The sequence below is a fragment of the Pleurodeles waltl genome, chromosome 3_1 (genome assembly GCF_031143425.1).
Source record: "Pleurodeles waltl isolate 20211129_DDA chromosome 3_1, aPleWal1.hap1.20221129, whole genome shotgun sequence".
Lineage (NCBI taxonomy): Eukaryota > Metazoa > Chordata > Amphibia > Caudata > Salamandridae > Pleurodeles > Pleurodeles waltl.
Genome location: NC_090440.1, coordinates 1,855,582,619 through 1,855,604,130, shown reverse-complemented (window position 1 = coordinate 1,855,604,130; position 21,512 = coordinate 1,855,582,619). Strand labels below are relative to the sequence as shown.

At 43.0% G+C, this 21,512-nt stretch overlaps 1 protein-coding gene across 1 annotated transcript in view; it reads right to left on the bottom strand.

The window, feature by feature from the left end:
* Positions 1 to 9,570: 9,570 nt before the first annotated feature.
* Positions 9,571 to 21,512, bottom strand: part of PTH2R (parathyroid hormone 2 receptor) — a 1,094,265-nt gene continuing 1,082,323 nt past the window's right edge. The window contains exons 12-13 of the mRNA XM_069221390.1: positions 17,469 to 17,510; positions 9,571 to 10,817 (exon numbers count right to left, since the gene is read on the bottom strand). Coding sequence (XP_069077491.1) covers positions 10,422 to 10,817; positions 17,469 to 17,510 — 438 coding nt within the window. The 3' untranslated portion in view covers positions 9,571 to 10,421. The remainder of the gene's footprint in view (positions 10,818 to 17,468; positions 17,511 to 21,512) is intronic.

Below are 21,512 nucleotides of genomic sequence, written 5' to 3'. Positions count from 1 at the left end.
ATAGGGCTCAATGAGATCACAGTTATCTAAAGCTAAACTCATAGCTTGTTGGGAATGCGGCGGGTTGGGGTTACCCTCTGTGGAGCACTATGCATTGGCACTACACCTCTCTCAACTTGCCTTTATGCTCCAGGGTATGCCAGACCCACCGTTGTGGGTAGAGAATTAACACATGTTGTCACATATATCACCAGGACTCTGTATGCTATACGGTACAGGAGCTACCCTGCCCGACCTGCCAATCCAATCATACAAGCTATGTTGAAGTCCTGGCCACGGGCCCACCACTTGTTATGAGTAGACCCCCAGATTCATATTTGCGCGCCCCTCTGGGGTAATGCCATTTGTTAATAGGGGGTAAGTGGTCGAAGGGCCTCCTACATATTGATCAGCTCTTGGATAATGGGAATTGAAGTCGTTTACGGCCCTAAGGGAAACTTTTGGCCTATTCGGGCACCACTCATGGAGTCACCTCCAGCTCTGCCTTCATCGCTGCATGGAGGCTCGTCCATGGACTATCCAGCGCTCAAATATCTCAAAACTTGGGGCTCCTCCAAAGGAGTTGCGACGGGCATGCATTACTTGCTGACCCGACATTTATTCTCCCTTCCCCTCCTAACCACTCTCAAAGCTAAATGGCAGGCACTTACAGGTGGAATATAAGATGGAGGACTGGACTGACCTATTACAAGCAAGAGACTGGGGGGCAAGGGAGGCTAGAATGAAATTCTGCCTTTTCAAAACCTTACATGAATGGTACTGGATGCCCCAGAAACTTAGAGCTGTGGGACACCTGCTCCATTCGAACTGCTGGCGCTGCCCCCATCCACACTGTGACCGACGCCACATACTCTATGATTGTCCAAATATCCAACCTTACTCGGATGCAGTGGGTGATATGTTTTGGGAAGTTATGCCACTTCCGCCCTCTCTCACCCGACACCTGCTCCTCCTGCATGACACGGGTGGCATCCAAGGTCTCTCTCACCCGCAACTCCGCCTCTTAGACACAGCACTGGCAACAGCTAAACTCTGTATCCTCAGACACTGGCGCGCAATAACATCCCCCACCCATGAGGAATGGCTCTCAGCAATGTATAAAACAGCTTCCCATAAACAAATTATTTACAGCCCACAGGACAGGAAAGATGTATTCCTTCAGAACTTATCCCCTTTCCTCCGTAACACTGACTGCAATATGTCCCATCTATGTATACATCTACACCTCTCTTACCACTAGTGTGTCCTCCCAACCCACACCAAGGCTACACTGGGGCCTACCGTGATACTCCTTCGCTGTACCCATTTACCCCCCCACCTTTCCCCGTCTTTCCTTCACAACCATGACCACTTAACCCCACCTCTTCCCTCCCTGCCTCTCCCGGTTGCATTTTTTTCTTTCTTTTTCTTTTCTTCTTCTTCTTCTTCTTCCTCTTTCTCTTTTCTTTTCTTCTTCTCCCTCTCCTACCTCTTCTCTTTCTTATCCTTCACTTTCCTCTCTCTTACCTCTTCCTCTTTTTTTCTTTTTTACTCCTGCACTCTTTTCTCGTTTCTTCCCTTTTCCTCCTACCACCCCACTCTCTTCGTCCTTTTCTCTCTTTACCCACCTTATACACACACCCTCCCTCTCTTCCTCGTCTGGGAACAGAGCTCCCTATGATTGACCGTGCCCCATAGCAAACACATCCTTTATGCATCATCTTTGCCTCCACTTTGCCTTATCCCCCACTGTCCTAAATTAAACAAAGGCCCCTTGACGGATCAGCAAATTAAGGGTCTTTCTAGCTTTCCGGGTGTCCATCCCTCTCAGTGACCCGCACATCACCCACCTGTGGCCAAATTACCTGCTAACCCAGGACCTGCCCTTCCCAGATTGACATGTACTCAAGGTCTTGACCACCCTGTTGGGGTTATTTGTGGCAATGTATCTATCTACAGATATTTATTGATGTACACGTTTCATTGAGATCAGCTCGCTCTATTGCATTGTTCTGTAAAATGTAACTTTAATTTCTCAAATAAAGAATTGTAAAACCAAAAAAAAACATTTATGATAGCATACAATCTCTTGAATGTAATATTGAGAAAGTAATTTGAATACCATGTGGCCAGTCAGCCATCAATGAGTGGGATATCAATGCCATTTTTAAAGTTCTGCTTACTCTGTTGTGACATTCAAAACTGCTGGACCATTGTACTCCCAAATGCAAGGCCAGGCAGACTGCTATATCTAAATGTACAACTTGGCTTCTCTTTTAATCACAGATATTAGCCTCCAAAGCAGCATTTTAGTGTTTTGAAAAAACATAAATGTCCCTGACTCGCAGGGAGTTTTCCACCTTCACGATGAGGACAATATTTTAATTTTTCAAACCCAGATCTAACATGCATTATTTGAAAGGAAACCATAATGTAGGAAGGCCCAAACTACATAAAGCACGATTTCTGATACCCATTATCAAGTAGTCCTGCTGGATAATGGTTTCTGATGGAGAAGTCTCTGAGGCTTCAGTGCGAGATGAGTGAAAATTTAAATGCGCCTGCATAATTGGTGTAATTTTGGTAATTTGCACAAAAAAATACCCCAGATTACTGAGCCTACACCACAAATTTTGGGATGAAATAGTCATGCAAGATGAAACGTTTAGGTAATTTGTTTACGTGAGTGGCATTTCAACCAGATTTGTTACCTGTGTGGAATGTTCACATAATTTTTTAGGGCAAATCTACAAATTGAAATGTGTGCTGCAGTGTTTTGAGTGAAAGCAGCAGTTCCTTTAGCATTAGCAGAGAACATTCATTTTATGTTCAACTGTTCAAGAAATTTTCGAGTGCAGAACTACAAATCTGAATATGAGTTGCAGTGGTTTGGAATCAAGCGACTGGAAATCAACTGGTATTCACATTGTTAGTTGAATTTTACCCAGACAAATCATCTATGCAATTTCACATATTTGCTTTGTAATTTTGTGTAATTATGCTACAGCGAATTTAGCAGGTTTAGCACATCCCTACCTAAAGATTATTTCTCTTTTGGCAAACTGCTGGCCGGCCGGCCTGCCTACACCCCAGATGCTTTTCATAGTTAAAGATCCCAAGCCCTCCAATGGTTATTTCTTTGATGAAAGTGCATCCAACATTGAGGAGGTTGCACATTCATCACACTTGAATACTGAGGGGCATATTTATACTCTCTTTGCGCCAAATGTGTGTCAAAATTTTTGACGCACAATCGCCGCAAACACTGCCCCATATTTATACTTTGACGTCCGACCCCGCGGGCGTCAAAGTTCTACCATGTGCGTCATTTTTTAGAACGGGGAACCAGCCTTGCGTTAATTATATGCAAGGTAGGTGTTCCCTTCCAAAAAATGACTTTAAGGCCTGTGCGCCTTATTTATACTGTGACGTCATTTTGACGCACAGGAGGGGGCAGGCCTTAAAAAACAGCGCCCAGCCTGATGGGCGCCGTTTTTTAACGCCTGGGTCAGGGCAGGCGTTAAGGGACCTGTGGGCTCAGAAGGAGCCCAGAGGTGCCCTCCCATGCCCCCAGGGACACCCCCTGCCACCCTTGCCCACCCCAGGAGGACACCCAAGGATGGAGGGACCCATCCCAGGGAAGTTAAGGTAAGTTCAGGTAAGTATTTTTTTTGTATTTTTTTGTGGCATAGGGGGGCCTGATTTGTGCCCCCCTACATGCCACTATGCCCAATGGCCATGCCCAGGGGACATAAGTCCCCTGGGCATGGCCATTGGGCAAGGGGGCATGACTCCTGTCTTTGCTAAGACAGGAGTCATTTCAATGGGGGTTGGGCGTCAAAAAAAATAGCGCAAATCGGGTTGAGGCCAAAATTTTGCCTCAGACCTGACTTGCCCCATTTTTTTACGCCAAAGCTCCATTTTCCCCTACGCCGGCGCTGCCTGGTGTAAGTCATTTTTTTTGCCGCACACCGGTCAGCTGCGCCGGCTAACGTAATTCAATAAATAAGGCACCCGCATGGCGCTTTGGAATGGCGTAAGCCAGCGTTAAAATTTTTGACGCACAACTGCGTTGGCGCAGTTGTGCATCAAAAAGTATAAATATGGGCCTGAGTGAGCCGCCATGATTTTCTCAGTCCCTTAGCATTCTCTTATGCTTTTCAAGGAACAATCAAACAATGCAAGAATTGTTTGCTGTAAAACAAAAGACAAATGTCACTGACATCGGGGACAATTGCACATGTTTATTCCCCAAAGCATCATGCCTTGCACGGTTATCCCAATATGTATAAATCAGTGATAGCAACCCTACCCTAAATAAGGCGGGTTAGTGCCAGTGAAGGATTGGTAGATGGACTGTTGGGTCACAGCTTGCAGAAGCTCAACCAAATGAAGCTTTGCTACCTGAAACCCTGTGGTTCACTTGATTCAAGGGAGGTGTAGCCAACCGTTTGGTGGGACTAGAATACTGTCATTTTATGTCAATGCTCCTGTCCAGCAAAACTCAAAATGAGGCGCTCAGCCCCACTTATAGCTTTCAAAGTTAAAGCAAACTAACTGTTTCTTCTACAATCATTATTACGTAAACAGGCTAAATATTCTGACTGCTTTGCCACATGCGTTCTCTGTGGAAGGAACACTATGTTAAATACCCTGGGTACATTTGGAGTAAAATCTGTCTGCTTTATCAGGAAAAAGGCTCATTTTTTCCATTATTCTCAGGGGTGCGTCACAAAATATGGCACTCGTTAATTATGGGCTTAAATCTTAATGCTTGTAAGTAATAAAGGCCTAATAATGTCCATGTTACTATGCACATTGGAGTGTATTAGTCTGATACCGCTGCCTAATAGCATGGCACAAGGTGATATTCCTTCTTTGGAAGACTTGAGTTTGGAACTCAGTAAATGAAAGAGCGCCTGCACCAGATTACCGCAAAAAGTAGCAATGCATTTATTTAACTGTTTATGGCCTTTGCACACACAAACTCAAACAGTTCCAGCATGTTTTAATAGATTCGAAGTTGTAGTCGCCAGAATTTCTCGGTATGCTGCCCTAAAGGACTACTGAAAACACCGGGCTGATGTCTTAGATTAGAAGAATTCACATGAAAAATGAAGGCATGAGAAGTTTGGAGCACAATGTATGAAGGACTATCCAACAGTTATTTTACTGCTTCATCATATCTGTCAGCTAGACAATCTTTACTTGGTAACAAACATAAAAGTACTTTTCTAGGCGTCCTACTTTGTAGGAGTGGAGAACAATAAAGATAGCTCTAGCATCAAATATTTCTTTCCCCTTACATTTTTGTCAGAAATCGTTTCATACGTGTACATTAGGTACACTCAAATATATATTTTTATTCCAAGGACAGACATAGATGGGAACACCTTTCTGGTGTTCTTACAGCTGATATTATCTTAAAGAACGACTCCATAGTATCAAATGTATTTTTCCTGCAATGTGTGCTGAGTCAGAAACATCACGCTTTATACAAAGAATACTAACATTATAGTAAAACAGTGTACCATAAAGATGACCAGCGTTTTAGTCGATTGTCAAGTGTGGTTTTAGCAAGTCCAGACCTAATCGGGACTGTACAGGCGTTTTATTCCACTCAGAATTTTCCAGTAGGCTGGAGCCCTTGTAGACTGGTTCCGAAAAGCCAGAACCCTTGGAGACCAATTTTGAAAACCAGGGGCCTCCTCTGGGATCTCTGACAAATGTACCAGCTCCCTGAGGTTGAATGCCGCAATCACGAGGCTTCCCAGAGTGCAAGAGAGTAGCGGACAGAGGACGTACAGAAAAAACAAGCAGAGATGGAGAAGAAAGAGAGGCGAGATGGAGAGGGAGAATGGATGGATGTAAAGACAGAGATTGCATGAGGGCATAAACGGAGTGGTGCTTGTTTGAGGATTTTTGCCAGGTTGCTTTTGGTTTCCGAGTCTGAATCTGTCCCTAGCGCTTTTGAGGAAAGCTCAAACGGTTGCACTCCCTATTGCCTCACAGCACATTTAGTCTGTTGGATCTGTTCCTAGCAGGTGCCTCAAACCTATGGCATAATCACCCTCTAACTGAGTTGGCCTCAAAGAAGGAAGGTCAACATTCTTACGTACATGAACCATAAAGCAGCTAAACCTGATGAAATGAGCTATGACTCGGGCTGTGCAATCTTCCCCTTGCCTTGGATTCAGACCCTGCAGTCGATGATCTCAATGTGCTCCAACCCCAAAGAATCCAGCACACCGACAATTAAAGTCTGGAACCACGGGTGAGAAGGAAGCACTTCAAAGTACCCATCGTGGAGAAGAGCCTAAAGTAATTCAAGGAATGGGAGTGGGATGCAGATTGATTCTCATCACCACATCACCCAATTCCTCAATGTTATGATTTCACCGTGGCACCGAAAAATTGACATATAGCTGAAATCTCACCTCAGAAGTATTATAGCACTTTTTTTAGTCTGCTGCAGAAAAAGAGGTTGCGCCTCTTCACTGTACAGCAAGTCACAGTAAACAACTGCACTACTGACAGATCTGCTTGACACTCTCCACCACTGTAATGCTACTTCTACAAAGCAAAAAAAAATATATATAACCTCTCAAAGATGAACCTCATCATATTGCAAAAATGTGATGAATGAAGGAAAAGGGAAGTTTTCATAGTAGAACCCGCTTGGCCCATCAGAATATGCTGTCAAGCCAGCATCATATAAATTTCTGGATAAAAATAAATAGTCCTTTGGGCAGGCAGGATAAAAAGGATGTGCCCTGTCAGCTTCTTGCCTATTATAGGCAAAACAGTCTGTGAGGATCCGGGTAAGGCAGGGCAATCTTGCAAAATTAAATTTGGAAAAAGTGAGGCCAGGGGCTTTATGTATGGTAAGAGGCACACTGGTCCACCAGATCATAATTCTTTTAAGCTCCGGTGGCGAAGTGTGCCAGCTCATATTTACAAGGCCACGCAAAGCCACCTTGCATGGATATTCATGACCTTGTGAGTACGGACCCCTTCCCCTTTCACTTAAAACTGTAGGAAAGGGGTGTTCCATGGGTGTTACTTGGGGTGTTCCCACACAATGATGGAACCAGAAGGAATCAGATGCACTCCCAGATTTATAAGTCTGGGAATGCATCATAATCCTACACCACCTCAGGGGTGGCGGAAGAGTGATGCAATGGGGAAAAATATCTTTATGTCTCCCTGTTGTTTCCTCTTTCTACATGTGCTGCATTCTGTGGCACAAATAGAAAGAGGAGAACACCTCTTGTGATTGTTTTTGTGCAGGAAGGTGTCCCTTCCTGTACAAAAACAATCATCACCACAATGCAGTCACCCTTGCACTCTAGTGCAAGGGTGCCTGCTTTGGTGCATGCCGGCAATTTCTGCACTAGGGCAGGGGGAGAGGACAGAAATGCACTGTAATTTGTAGATACGGCACATTTCTGCTCTTTCCCAGTGGTGCAGGGTGGCGGAGCAAGGCACTTGCTGCAACGCCCTGCACCACGGGCACTGTAAATGAGGCCCCAGGTGTCATGCTTCATATGTGGTAGTAGGAAGGAAGGGTGTAGATTTAAGAAAAATGTATCTAGATGATATAACCATGGTAGCTGAGGACACAGAATAGGAGAAATTTAAAGTTGAAAACTGCAGAAATCGTGCTTTTTAGTAAAATAGACTAACAGCATCAAATGTCCATCTTTAATGTGACATTGTACTACATCACATGGTTAACACTGCTGTTTCATTGTCTGCTAGAATTAAAGATAATAGTCTCACCAGAGCAAGTAGAAGACTCTGTTGAAAACATTCTGAACCAGTGGCGGCCGGCAGCTTTAGGAGGGAGGGGGGCGAGCAGGGCACACACACACACACACACACACACACACACACGCACATCCATTAACAACACTCATACCATTCAAACATGCACGCACGCACCAAACATTCATTTTTAAAAATCACACACATGCACACACACACACACACACACACACACACTTACCTTCGGCCTCCAGGTCCCAGGAGGGTTGGGACTGTTGCCTTCCCTCATTGGCTGACTTGGTCAGCCAATGAGGGAAGGCAGCAGTCCCAGCCTCGTCACAGAGTGGGATGGGGTCAGTGAGACTGCTGACCCCATCCCACTCTGTGACGAAGTGTCACTGATTGACACTCGCGCTGGGCACTTCAGGGCTTAAACTGAAGCGCCCAGGGAGAGTGTCAATTGGTGACGCTTTCCTCGTCACCCATGGGAGGGCCTCGAGGCACCTGTGCTGGGCTGAGGAGGTCACACCTATAGGAGCTGTGATCTCCTCAGCCCAGCAAAGTTCAGCTCAGGCAGCCAGGAGTCTGCACAAATCGCGCATGTCTGCTCTTGGCTGCCTGACCTGAACATGAAGAGTGTTTGTCAGGCTGACCTTTGTTCAGCCTGACAGACACTCTTCATGGGGGGCAAAAGGTGGGGGGGCGTGGCCCCTCCGCTCTAAAGGATGGGCCGCCACTGTTCTGAACAAAATATAATTTTCTCAACATTGAATTTAGCTGTTTCAGGCTGAATAACATACTCTGTAACCATTATGCCCCTATGTAGAACACTGTGTGAACATAGAATTCCATGTAATGGTGAAAGCATCCGCCAGTGTATTCAGTTGACAAAAGTTTTTCTTTACTTGATTTCTACTTGCTAAAAGCCAGGGGGGCTCCTCCATGAGGGAGGAGGAGTATTCCCTCCCCCCCCCCCCGGCCAGCAGCAACTGCTGCAAATCCTTTCAGACGGAAGGGATAATAAACTGTGTTTATTATCTCTTCCTTGTGAAAGGGGCGGACCACAGGCTGTGACAAGCAGAGGGGAGTGCTATGTGCACGGCTCTCAGAGTGCATCTGTGTTTGGCCTGCCCTAGTCTGCCTGGGAGCGCCCGAGCTGGGCCCTCCCAGCCAATCCTGACGCTGCTTTCAGCAGCGTCAGGATTGGCTGTAGGGCAGGTTGGGAGCCTGTTCCTGCAGGCAGGGGTGAGGAGCAGCGCGGTTCTCCAGGCCCAAGTAAGTTTATTAATTAAAAAAGAAAATTATTAATATTCTCCATGTGCGAGGCTCCAACACCGCGAGCCGGGACCGCTAAAAGCAAGAGAATGAATGTGTTAATTCTCTAAATTTATGAACCTTTTGACTGAAATAATATAGAACGTGATTTTAGTAGAAGAGAAAAAAGCCCTATCCCCACTCTTAGAAGACAAATCTGTCTCTGTCTTATTCAGAACGCTTTTGAGTTCTTGATTTCCTGTAACCTTTGGACTTAGTACACTCACTACATTTCTATTTGGCTAACTGTAATCTGTGCCTTTGTATTTTGAATATTTTAGAAGTGACTGAATAAGAAGGCCTACGAGAGACAGGTCCATTGAGGAGCACCAAAGTCCGTAATGAAACTACACCGATTCTGCTTCGAGAAAATTAGTGCATTCAGGGATGAAGAAAGGTGTGGATTTGCATGGTGACGGGTAGCCAAAGACGAGAAATCACAGCAGCATATTTAAACGGCACATAAATATGTGTAATTTTTTTGTAAGTTTGTAGAACAGTAAATTGGATAAAAAATAATACACAACGGTTTAATAAAGCCATCTATGCTGGCCTAGTTTTCTTGTCATAAATATGACCGTACATGAATGCTAGCTCTGCAGTACTCAAACTAAAATAGAGATTTCATGCAATGTAAAATAACTATTTGTTTTAACAAGCAACATACTGCCGTTACATGGTTATTTTTTAAAATACCATCATCATTCAGACATGCAATGTAAAGAAAAAAAACTGGCCAATAGTCAGCCAACAGTATTAGTATTCGACCATTCGAAAAAAAAGTTCAATTAGAAATAGATTATTTGTTATCCTCTTTCTCCCTGACGAGATATGCAAAATGTAGGAATGAAATATCTCAACTAAGAGAAAGCACTTAATTAAAACTATGTCAAGACAAACGTGTTCTAGACACTGTACAGCCTGTGAAACACGCATTTGAAAATAGTTTTCCAAGTCAATGATAAAAGCGTGTTTAATATCCATTCACTATTTAAGCATTCAGGGAGCACACATTTCAGTTGCATGAAAATAATTTCCAGAAATCGTTTACGGTCTCCCAACTTTACAGTAAAGTTCATATATTTAAAAATTGTTTTTCATGTCAAAATAATTTATATTTAAAGTCAGTAATGTCTCCACATAAACTGTATTCACTTTGTGCTTTTGATTAAATATTTTCAGAATCCCTACTAGGAAATGCAATCAGCAGTTTGAAGTTAAGAAAATGTCTTTGTAAACAAAACTCTCACTGCGATGCCAGTGGTTGGTAACCTGCTTTAAACACATGAGAAGACATTGACACAATTCATAAATTCATCATTCCGGATGAATCCCAATTTTAGGAGATTGCTGAGGAAAATTTATACTACTTCCTCGACTTCTTCTTTGTTGACTTCTGGCTCGGCCCCCACTTGTAGGGGTCGCAGTGTTTCTTTCAGTGATATGTCATCTACTTTCTTTTCATCGTCCTCGTTATTTTCTTCTTGGATCCACTGAGGAACGCAATCCTGGTCAGAGTTGCTTCTAACATAACCTGGCAAATTCATGTGTCCTTCTGCCTGCTTCGTAACACTACGTGAGACCTTGCTCGAGATTAGCACCATCCTTGAGCTGGCTACCATCTGGGATTGGCTGCTCGTGCTGTGTGTCATGTTGGTGAGAACTGAACCATATCTGTAATTGCCACATTGAGTTGTGCTTTTCCAGTCGAAGGCCAAGTGCCATCTAGTCCATGTTTTCTTGATTTCTGTTTGTACCTGGAAGAAAACAACCAAAAAATGACAGGTATATATTGCGTATAAGTTGAGTAGTAAAAGTAAACCTCCATTTCTGAAAGAGAAAAACCATTGTATTCCACTGTATATTGCTCTTTTCAACAACACTCATTTAATAAATGCAGAAGGCCTAATAGCTGTCTTAAGCAACCTCAGTCTCTGATGGAAACAACCAGAGTCCTACTAATTTATCAAACATGAGCCTGTTGGAAAATCACCTCAATGTATTACTACACCATTTCATCATTTTTTTTTTTTTTTTTTTTTACCAACCTCAAAAATAAAATAAACAAAAGGTTGCAGAATACTCCACTGCACTGGCCTGTCCCAAATTTTCCCCATCACTATAATCCCATAACAGGAAATTGTCTCTTGAAGTCATCTCAGTTTACAGAATGTTTTATATATCTTTCTCCGGCCTCTTCTTTCTCTTTATATATTTCTCTATATACCTCTCTCGTTCTCATTCCGTCTTTCTCTCTTTATTCCAGTCACCCACTTTGTTGACTTCAGATAATTCACTGTTCCTTCCATTCTCCTTACTTAGACATCACCCAATCCTGTCTAACATGCTGGTAAGCTTTTTATCTTTAATTATCTGTCCCACAGTGCAATATTTCCTCAGAGAATGAAAAATTGTTTTATTTTTCACAATACGAGGGTCAGTTCCATAGAAAAACCTTGCCAGGTTTGTGTTTAAAGAATGGTTTCCCCAATCAATCAAATCAATCAGATATGTATAGTGTGTGCTACTCACCCATAGGGTCTCAAGGTGTTTAAGGGTATGTCCTCGGGGTTCAGTCAAAGAGCCAGGTTTTGAGGTCCTTCCTGAATTGAGGTAGCAATGACGACTGTCTGAGGTGAAGAGGTAAGGTGTTCTAACCTCTTGCTGCCAGGTAGGTGAAAAATCTTCCTCCAGCCCAGGACTTCTTTATGTGGGGTACGTCAGCGAGTGACTGTAGGGATGAGTGGAGAGGTCTGGAAGGGGAGTACCATATGATGCGCTGGTTGAGGTAGCTGGTTCTGATGTTGTGGAGGGCTCTGTAGGCATGTATGAGGAGTTTGGAATTGATCCCCTTCTCAATGGTGAGCCGGTGGTCTTTCAGGTGTTCTGAGATGTGTTTTTGACTGGGGATGTTCAGGACGAGTCTGGCAGCAGTGTTCTGAATTTGTTGTAGCTTGCTCAGGTTCTTTATGGCAGTTGAGGCATAGAGGGTGTTGTTGTAGTCAAATCTTCTTGTGGATAAGGTGTGTGTCACAGTTTCTCAGCAGTCGGTTGGTTTCAATCTGAAAATCTTCCATAGGAGTCAGAGGGTGTGGAAGCAGGTGGATGGACAGAGTTGACCTGTCTGGTCATGGTGAACCCTGAGTTGAAGATGACGCTGAGGTTTTGTGCATGGTCTGTGGGTGTTGGGAGCATGCTGAGCATAGAGGGCCATCAAGAGTCGTTTCAGGCTTATGCAGAGTATCCCAGGGTGAGGATCTTGGTCTTGTCGGAGTTCAGCTTGAGGCAGCTCTCTATCATCCATGTGGCGACTGCTTCCATCCCATCTCTGAAATTCTTCTTGTCTGTTGATGGGTACTCGGTAAGGGAGATGATCAGATGGGTGTCATCAGCATAGGAGACAATGTCCATACTGTAGCTCCTGATGATAGGGGCAGGGTCATGTGGATGTTGAACAGCGTGGGGCTCAATGAGGATATTTGGGGTACTCCACAGGTGATATTTGTAGGTTCTCACAGGTGCGGTAGGAGCCTGACTTTCTGTGTCCTGCCTGTCAGGAAGGAGTGTATCCATTGTAGGGTCTTACAGCATATGCCTGCTGTGTGGAGTCTGTCGCATAGAGTGCGGTGGGACACTATATTGAAGGTAACTGAAAGATCTAGCAGGATAAGGGTTGCTGGTTAGCTGGTGAGCAGGGCGGTTTTGGTGCTGTGGTTAGGTCTGAATCCTGATTGGGAGATGTCCAGGGTGTTGTTTTCCTCAATGTGTTGGCAGAATCGAATTTTGGCTGCTTTCTCGGCGACCTTAGCTGGGAAGGGCAACAGCGAGATGGGGCACTAGTTGGGTCAGCTGTGGGTTTCTTCAGAAGAGCGTGGATCTCGGTGTGCTTCCAGTCCTTGGGTAAGGCTGCTGTTCAATTTAACACTGTTGGTTCTATTCCCAATCTAGTTAACACTTTGAATATGTATTATCAATTTATGATATCATATGCTTCTTTAAAATCTATCTTCAGCACCACAGGACACAAGGTGAATGTGGATGTATCCCCAAGCACACTGAACAATCTTCTTATATTGAGAAAGGTCCTGTACCTTAGGACAAAGTTGCTCTTGCCCAAATAGATTAGCAAGGTGAGCAATGAAAACAATTGATTACCAGCAACCTTAATAAAAATGTAGTAACCTAGAGTTAGGATTAACATGGCCTTTAAGATGTTGTGTCTAGTTTATCATGTCCAGACTTCGGTAGTGATACTATCAGTACATTTCCAGTCGAAGCTGAAAGTGTTGCTATATAATTCTTTGGAATTGGTTATTGGGAAAGGCAGGTAGGTACAATTCTCTACTAGGTCCAGTCAAGGTCTCAATAAATTAATCATTGCTCATCCCTTGGTAGCTTGGTCCACAAACATTTAGGCTTAGCTTAGGAGACAGATGTGTAAAGCATTTAAGATCAACAAAACAGTAAATAAGTGAAACAACACACAAAATAAACCAATTTATAATCTTAAAATTAAGAAATATTTTTATCTTTGAAATGATACTAAAATGACAAAAAATTAATGTAAGGAACAGGAGATAAGAATTTCTGAAGATTAAATGTCAAAAAATGCTTTCCAGTGTCTAAAAACCAAAAGCTCCAACTGGGGACATCTGGTTGTGCATGACCAGGGCAAAGTCAAAAGTTGAGGCAGTTGGAGCCCTGCTCGGATACACTGAGTGGGAGACCTTGGTCAAAGTTTTACCTTCATAATTTTTCTGGAGCTTTCTTCCTCAAAGTTGTTCAATCTTGCTGAAGAAGCCGATTTTGATGCAGTGTCATCAGATTGCCTTTCCACGAGCTCCCAGGTGACCCTGAAATTTAGGCCAGGTTGCCGGCTTGACTCACAATGCCAAGTCGGTCCACTTATGGAGCTTTTTTTTAAAGTTGCTCTAAACTTTGCTAAACTTCTGGATCTTTTTTCAGCGCTCGTTTTTGGGTTCTTGAGGTGTCCACAAACTGAAACGAAGGTTCCAGAGGCTCTGAATTGCTCCTTGGAAGTTGGGCCTAGAGTTCCTAAAATGCACCTGCCAATATCCTCAAAAGGCCCCTGGAGGTTGGTCAGCTGGGCTGTTCATGCACGACTTGATGCAGGGAACTCTGGTTAGCTCCTTTGTACCTGTAGCTTTCAGGGATTCCACTCCTGGAGTTGCAGTAGCAAGACAAATTCCTCTTTCTTGGTGAAGCTCAGAGTACGAAGCTGGTGCAGTTCTTGTTGATGCAGTCCTTCAGGTGGTGCAGACCAGGGGTTCAACAGAGCAGGTCTCCTTCTCCAGTATCTTCCAGCAGGGATCTGAATTGTAAGGCAGCTCTGTCATGTTTACCCTTGCCTCTAGGTTGGTAAGTAGGAGGCAGCCCTGACCAATGGGATGTAGGGTGCCATCCTCTGGACTGACCACTTCCTCTGAAGTGTGGCAAAAATCAATCCCAGAAAGCAACATTAACTAAACATCCAACATGGAGAAACTCTCTTAGTGAAGATTGCATCTGGCTAAGCCCACCCGCTGGTGTGGCTAAGTTTCCCTAACACACCCCTTCCAGCCCCTCTCCTAATCTAATTATTGGGTCTCTTATTTGGCTGGAGAAGCAGGAAATGGGGAAGAGCCAGTTTCTATCCCAGGTAGTTTTCCCTCCTTCGAAAACCAGGTTGGCCATTTTACCCCTATCCTCTTCTCCTCCCACCAGATGCTTCCTTTGTTTCAGGCCAGGCCACATCACACCTCATTAAGGCAGCCTGGGTCAGGCTGCCAGAGACTGACCAATCAGGGAAGGGCACTACTGGGCTGATTTTGGTAACTTTCATAAAGAGTTCAAAAACTCTTTCTCTGTACTCAATATGATAAATCCAACCATGGCAAGGTATTGGATGTATTCTAACTATTAATTTGATACCAAACTTGACAGATTTAGCTCTTTTCTCTTTTTTAGAGGAAATTAGACTTTATTAATTTTAAAGCCTCCCGATGTTAGCCTATGGAGCTAATGTACTACAATGGGGAAAAACAAATATAACTATCTTCCCTCACCAAGGCTCATAAAACATCTTTTATAAGGTCTCTGCTCATAGTTACCCTCCATGCAACCCTTGGGGCACCTAGGGCAGAACCTAGGGTGACATACATGTAAATATAAGGTAGTTTGAAATTTTGAAAGTACTTTTAATTCTGAAGTCAAATTTAGGGTAAACGTTAATTCAAAAGCACCCAGCTGCTTTTAAAATGACACCAGAGATGACAGCAGGGCACCCAGGATGGCCCTAACTACACTGGGGTCCCTAAATCTTCATGCCCTACCATATGCTAGTGACTTACAGGTAGGTTGTCAGAGTTAATTATAATTATGCCTAATTTGCAGATATCATTTCACACACAGCACTCACCTTGTGACTGGTTAGCAGTGCCCAGGGCACAGTCAGAGTCAGTAAATACGAGTATCAGTCAAACAGTTTGTGGGTGATCATGGCAAAAAGGATGACTTTCTCACAAATCTACTGCTAAATATGCCTGTCATCCGGGTTACGTGCATAAGTTAGACAAAAACCTTGTCCCAATCCTAAGCTTTATTGAAGTCATCAAGAAGAAGGACTTGTTACCACTAAGTCTCACTGGGAACTAGATCATATCTGAAGACTTGGTTCAACACCTGTTAAGCATGAGGGGGATTGATAAGTATGATATTTGGCTGTTAGTAGTGCCGGGATGCCAGGGTAGCAGCTGTGCTTTATAAATGGCTAACATAACATAACAACGTAGCTCCATCTCTTCGAACTTGCATTTCATTTTAAAAAAGAGGAGCCTCTTTTATGTAATGCCATAATGTAATCAGGAAAGATGGAGACCTTCAGTTTTTGACACTCAATTGGTCTTCATCTCATGCAATCCATGGATCAAGATCTCTAGAATACAAATTCCATATTTGTGCTACCACTGGTCTTGATAGGAAGCTCAGTACTGGTGGATACACTAGTACTCTGTGACACACTCAATCATGCAGAATTTGGAAAGACCCTGTGATGCAACCTCCTGTGTCAGCCACTCCTCCAAGATGTTTAACCAAACATATCCTTCCACTTTTTGTGGCTTGCCTACCATATAGATATTTTTGGCTAGGGCTGCCACCTGAATCTAACACTATGTTGTAGGAATCACACTCTTTCAGTCTGCATCTGGAGAGCTGATCTGCAACACCTTAAGGTGGAATTAATTAGTTTCAACAAATGCTGGTCTTTCCACAAGTCTATTAAGTCAATTTCTATTTAGGAAAATGTCCTAAAACAGATTTTCCCTGCTGTGAGTTGTAATACAAACCCAGGCAAACAAACCAAGAGTGTTCCCTTTATGCAGCCATATAGCTTCCTACACATCTGAGCATATTTTTCTGAAAAAAAAAACTTAAATGTTATGGGTTTGTTTCCGAAAAAATAAAGCTGCAGAGTCTACCACTACAACATGGCTGCCCACCCAGCATTCAGTAATGGCAAAAGTGATTCCAGGCACCAGCAGAAGAAATTCTGAAAAAATTAATGGGATCTTAACATTGGGCGAGGGTGTCTTCTGCCGAGCAGGTTGCTGTAAAAGCCTCCACCTCATCGGCAATGTGGTAAGACATTTGCCCAAATTAAAATCAGCTGCTGTGTGTAAAAAAAAAAAACTTTAATTTTAGCAGCATTGAGATAAACGTAGCAGATGCTGTTGTGCGATAAAAACACTGAGCCCCTCACTATGACCATGGCGGTCTTCACACTGCCAGGGCTGCGGTGGCGGTCTGATCACCACCAAAGCGGTGGCCTGACTACTTTGGCAGCAGTCAGACATAACCTTATGACCGTGGCAGATGGGCCATGGTCGATCTGACAGCACCACTGGTTTCCTTCCATTAGAGGGACTGGCGGTGCTGGGGGTCCTAATCCACCAGGGCAGCACTGCATGCAACACCACTCTTGGAATTATGACCCTCTTCTCCACCAGCTTTTACATGGCAGTTGCACTGCCATGCAAAAACTGGAGGAGATGGGGTTCAGAGGGCCCCATTGGTGCCCCTGCATTGCCCATGCCCCCATGGACAGCCCTGTCATGGTTTTCATTGTCTGTATTGCATTGCAGACAGTGAAAAGTGCAACAGGTGCTTTTGCACCCTGCGCACTGCAACATTGCCGCTGGCTCAATTATCAGCCAGTTTCAATGTTATGTAATGGGGCCTGCTGGAAGGCGGCCACACTGGCAGCAACCTGACCGCAGGAGATAGTGGGGCAGCCTTTTCCGCACCCAAACTCGTAATGACCCCCTGTAGGTTTATAAAATATGATTACTTACTCCATTCTTATCATTTGACAGAAACTATGCAGCTTCCCAATTATTTATAGGACTCACCTCTCCATTGCAGTAACAGTAGATGATCGAGACAAAAAATCCCTGGAAAAAAGAAAAGTCAATTAAAAGTTGTCACATATTGTAAATAAATTCATGTAATTTGACCTTTTCAGCATTAGTTATATAGGCATGCATCCTAACAACTGACCTATTTACTACATTTAGCATTGGCTTAATATCTGACTGTCCTGTCATGCTTATACAGATGTTCTTGACAAGTGCAGCATGCTGAAGATCATAAATACTTCCTGCTTCTGGCTATTAAGTTTGTCACTAGAATCACTAAATGCAATAAGGCCAAAAGTTAAAAAAGGTTTATGCTGCTAAGCTCTGCAAAGCATGCAAACATCAGCAACTGATTATCTTTCACAATTAGAAGCTATTCTGTGCCACAAATTGTTCCTCTCACGGCATCAAAATCAATTTGCTCCATCCTCCTACTAATGTAGGCAAGTGGAGCATGTTTAGGGTGGTCTAGTGTAAAATACATGGATTACACAGCAAAGTCTAATGTGAAAAATTATCTTGATCTGGCTTTCCCACAAACTACAATGCGTAGTGATACCAGGTGACATGTATTGTCACGTAGTATATCACCTAACTATATGAAGTTGTAATGTGTGCATTACGATAAATCACACATTATACGTGTCTGACTTCTACACAGTGTAGTGGTAGTCGATAATTTTAGCCGTGAAGGAGGCCGTGGTCCACACATACGCACTCACTCACAGCTATTCATTCACACATGCATCCCCACACACACACATTCGCGACACTCATTCACTCAAATACACATACATACATATATTCCTACATACACACATGCAGGCAAGCACCAACAATCAATGAACGGATCTTACTTTCACTGCAGGTTTCCATGAAGAAAGTATCAGAAGAACCAGGAGGGTTGGGCCCTAATTTCAGCAAATAAGAGAAGCTAGCAGTCCCTCACTCATCACAGAGTGGGAGGTGTTAAAGAATCTGCTGACCCGACTCCATTGTACTCTGTAACGAGGTGTCACAGATTGACACTAGGCCCTGGGAAGTTCAGGGCTTTAAACTGAAGCAATCCTCGTAACAAGGGGGAGATTCTCAAGGAACTTTTGCCAGACTGAGGAGGTCATTCCACAGGACTATGAAATCCTCAGTCTGGCAAAGTTCAGCTCAGGCATCCTGGAGCCTGCACATTTAGTCCATATCTACCTCCTGGCTGTCTGACTTCAACAAAAGAATGACTGTTAGACGGACCATTGTTCAGCCTGACAGACACTCTCTTTGTCGGTAAAAAAGGTGGGGGGCATGATTCCCCGCCCCAAATGGAGAGGAGGGTGTACATTTAGTGCAGATTGTACTGAGATACTGCCAGCTCACCTTTGTGTCTTGGAGTGAGGCAAAGTGACACTCACAATAGTCAGATTGTGCACAAGTGCCATTGATGATGTCATTAGGAAGTGACTTAGCTGAACCTGGTGCTGAGCTACTTCTTGCACTTCCAGCAATCCAACACTGCAGTTTTTCAGTGGGCACTTCATTTGGTGAAATTTATGTCTGACAGAAAAATAATCATAAGTTTGCTTTCAATTTCACCCAGGAAATGTATTCTTCAGGTGATGTGCCCTCATCGGAAAGGAGTGTGTACAGATCGTTTTTCTGCTCCCAGGAAGCCTAGTGTCACTTTCAGCTCTTTAATTCAGTCTTGGCACCTCCATTCTTCTTTTAACTTTGCACTTACGAGCATGGATATAGCAATGAAAATGTCTGTTATCTAATGCGCACATTATTCAGTGCGCAGAGTATGGCATTGAATGACTGGCAGCAGTGACTTTCTGAAGGATTTTGTTTTATTTTGAGTGCATGTGTTCCATAAAAATGAAATATATCCGAGCCAGCAGAAATGAGAAAGTCAGTATTAGTTATCTTATGTGACGGACGTGAAATATAGTACAGAATAATTTATTGTAAGAATTTCAGTCAGAAATTTTGGTGGCAAATAGTTTGAATGTAATATTTTACATGTGGTACCCTATTTATTCAATAGTAAAAAAATGTCAAAGTTATTAAAGGGTACAATCTAACTCATTCTCGTAATCTGTTTAACAAGAAGACCTAACCTACATATTTCTGTAGCCGGGATCGTAGCACATATAAGGATAACAAAGAAAGTATTGCACATATTGTCTTCAGATTTATGTATAGGAGAAAGAGAGGGGAGCCACTCAAAATTGACACATGAGAAAAAATTATATGTAAGGAATGTATGACATTCATCTTTGGCATCTCAAACTATCATATGGTTGAGTAAAATGTCTCTCTGTTATTAACTTTAATGTAATTTATAATGTCACGAATTTCATTTTATTTTCGACCACCAGACCAGATATTAACATGCATCAGTGTATACTATACTCTCTGAGGTACTGGATCTGCTGCTTCTCAAGCTTGAGAGGTCGAAATCAACATGAATGATGTGGCATAAGAGTACCTCTGTTGAGAGGGGTACCGGTACGATGTACAGCAATTGTAGTAACCATGACAGAATAAAGAGCTGGTCTCAGTGACAAGGACAGTGCTACTGACAAAGGGCATCAGCAAACATGGAGGCCAGAAAGTCCTGGAAACCACAGTGAAGCTTGGTTCCACCATCTCCATAAATTGAAAACCCTCAGGACTGCATCATCCCTGGATCTCTGCTTCACGGAAATTCCTGAAGTGGCAGCGTGTTCAATTATTCTCCTGGGGATACAGACCTATGTACTTTGGAAGACAATTGTTCTGCTCTCTTAGAAAGGAGTCATCGTGATGGGGCATCTTTTGTATCAATACATTGTTAAGCATTCGATCATAAATACAGTACTTAAAGTGAAATGTGCAACTCTTCATATTTTTATGCCTCATAGGGTGTCCCTAGTAATGAACTAGACACCATCATTTAGTACATGTCATATGGTGTGATTGCATAAAGCAAATGCAAAGTAGGATACAATGACCATGTCTCCAACAACAGTTATGTTGTCCAGTGGCATTGAGAAAACAAACCTACGTTTAAAAGTGGATGGACCCCTCCCCTAAAAGGAGACAGAACATGTAAAAAGGAGAGGAATGAAACAAGGAAGAAAAGGTGTGAAGAATACCAATATCAACTTAAGGTTCACTGTTCTTAAATACCATACTGATGGTTGTTTTGCGCACAAACTTTTCTATTAGTGAATATAAGAATAGTAGAGAGACAGGGTAACAGAAAATACCTATCCCTGCACGTGGCAATAATCGCCACTTCTTTTAAGATTAGAAGAAATGAAAAGAAATAATTCCATAAGGTGTTAAACACTTTGCATGTACTACAGTCCAACATGAAAATAAACATCATGAAACAGTACAACGCAACATAAGTATGTTGATGTATCTTTAAGTGGTCATCTAAGTATCGGTGCAACTGTATAACATCAGGTTAGCTGTAGCTCACATGAAGGGGTAACTTCCACTTGCCCAAAGTGAGTTAAACTCCAGGTGAAGAGATAGTTCCCACAGGGTATTCCGACCTATAGACTGTAGTGAAAATGGTGGGAGTGCATCATTCACCCTCTCCAAATCTGGTTGAATGTAGTCTTTTGGAACCTTTGAGTTAGGAAAATCTCATTTTAGAAACAAATAGTCAATTTACTATTGGACCTGTAAATAAGTCTCTTATGGTCTGCCATAATCATAGATTTTAACCCAGTACTCTTTTTGCTTGATGATGAAATTATAAATATCTAACCCACCACTGGGAATGGCACAAATAACCTGGAGTCATCATACTAGGACCGCAATAGCTGCAAGTTGAGAGTTAATTGTGTCTTCTATTGCTACCATTTGAAGTCATAAAATATGCGAGACCAAGCTCCAGTTTGAAAATAACGCATCAAACAGTTATGTCACAAGTGAATGAGGTGTAAAAGTTGAGGTGTCTAGTGTTAATCATGTAATAATTTAAGCAAAGTTTCAATCACACCTCCCTCAGTTCATCCATGCGACCAACAAAGATAGTAGACCACTACTCAT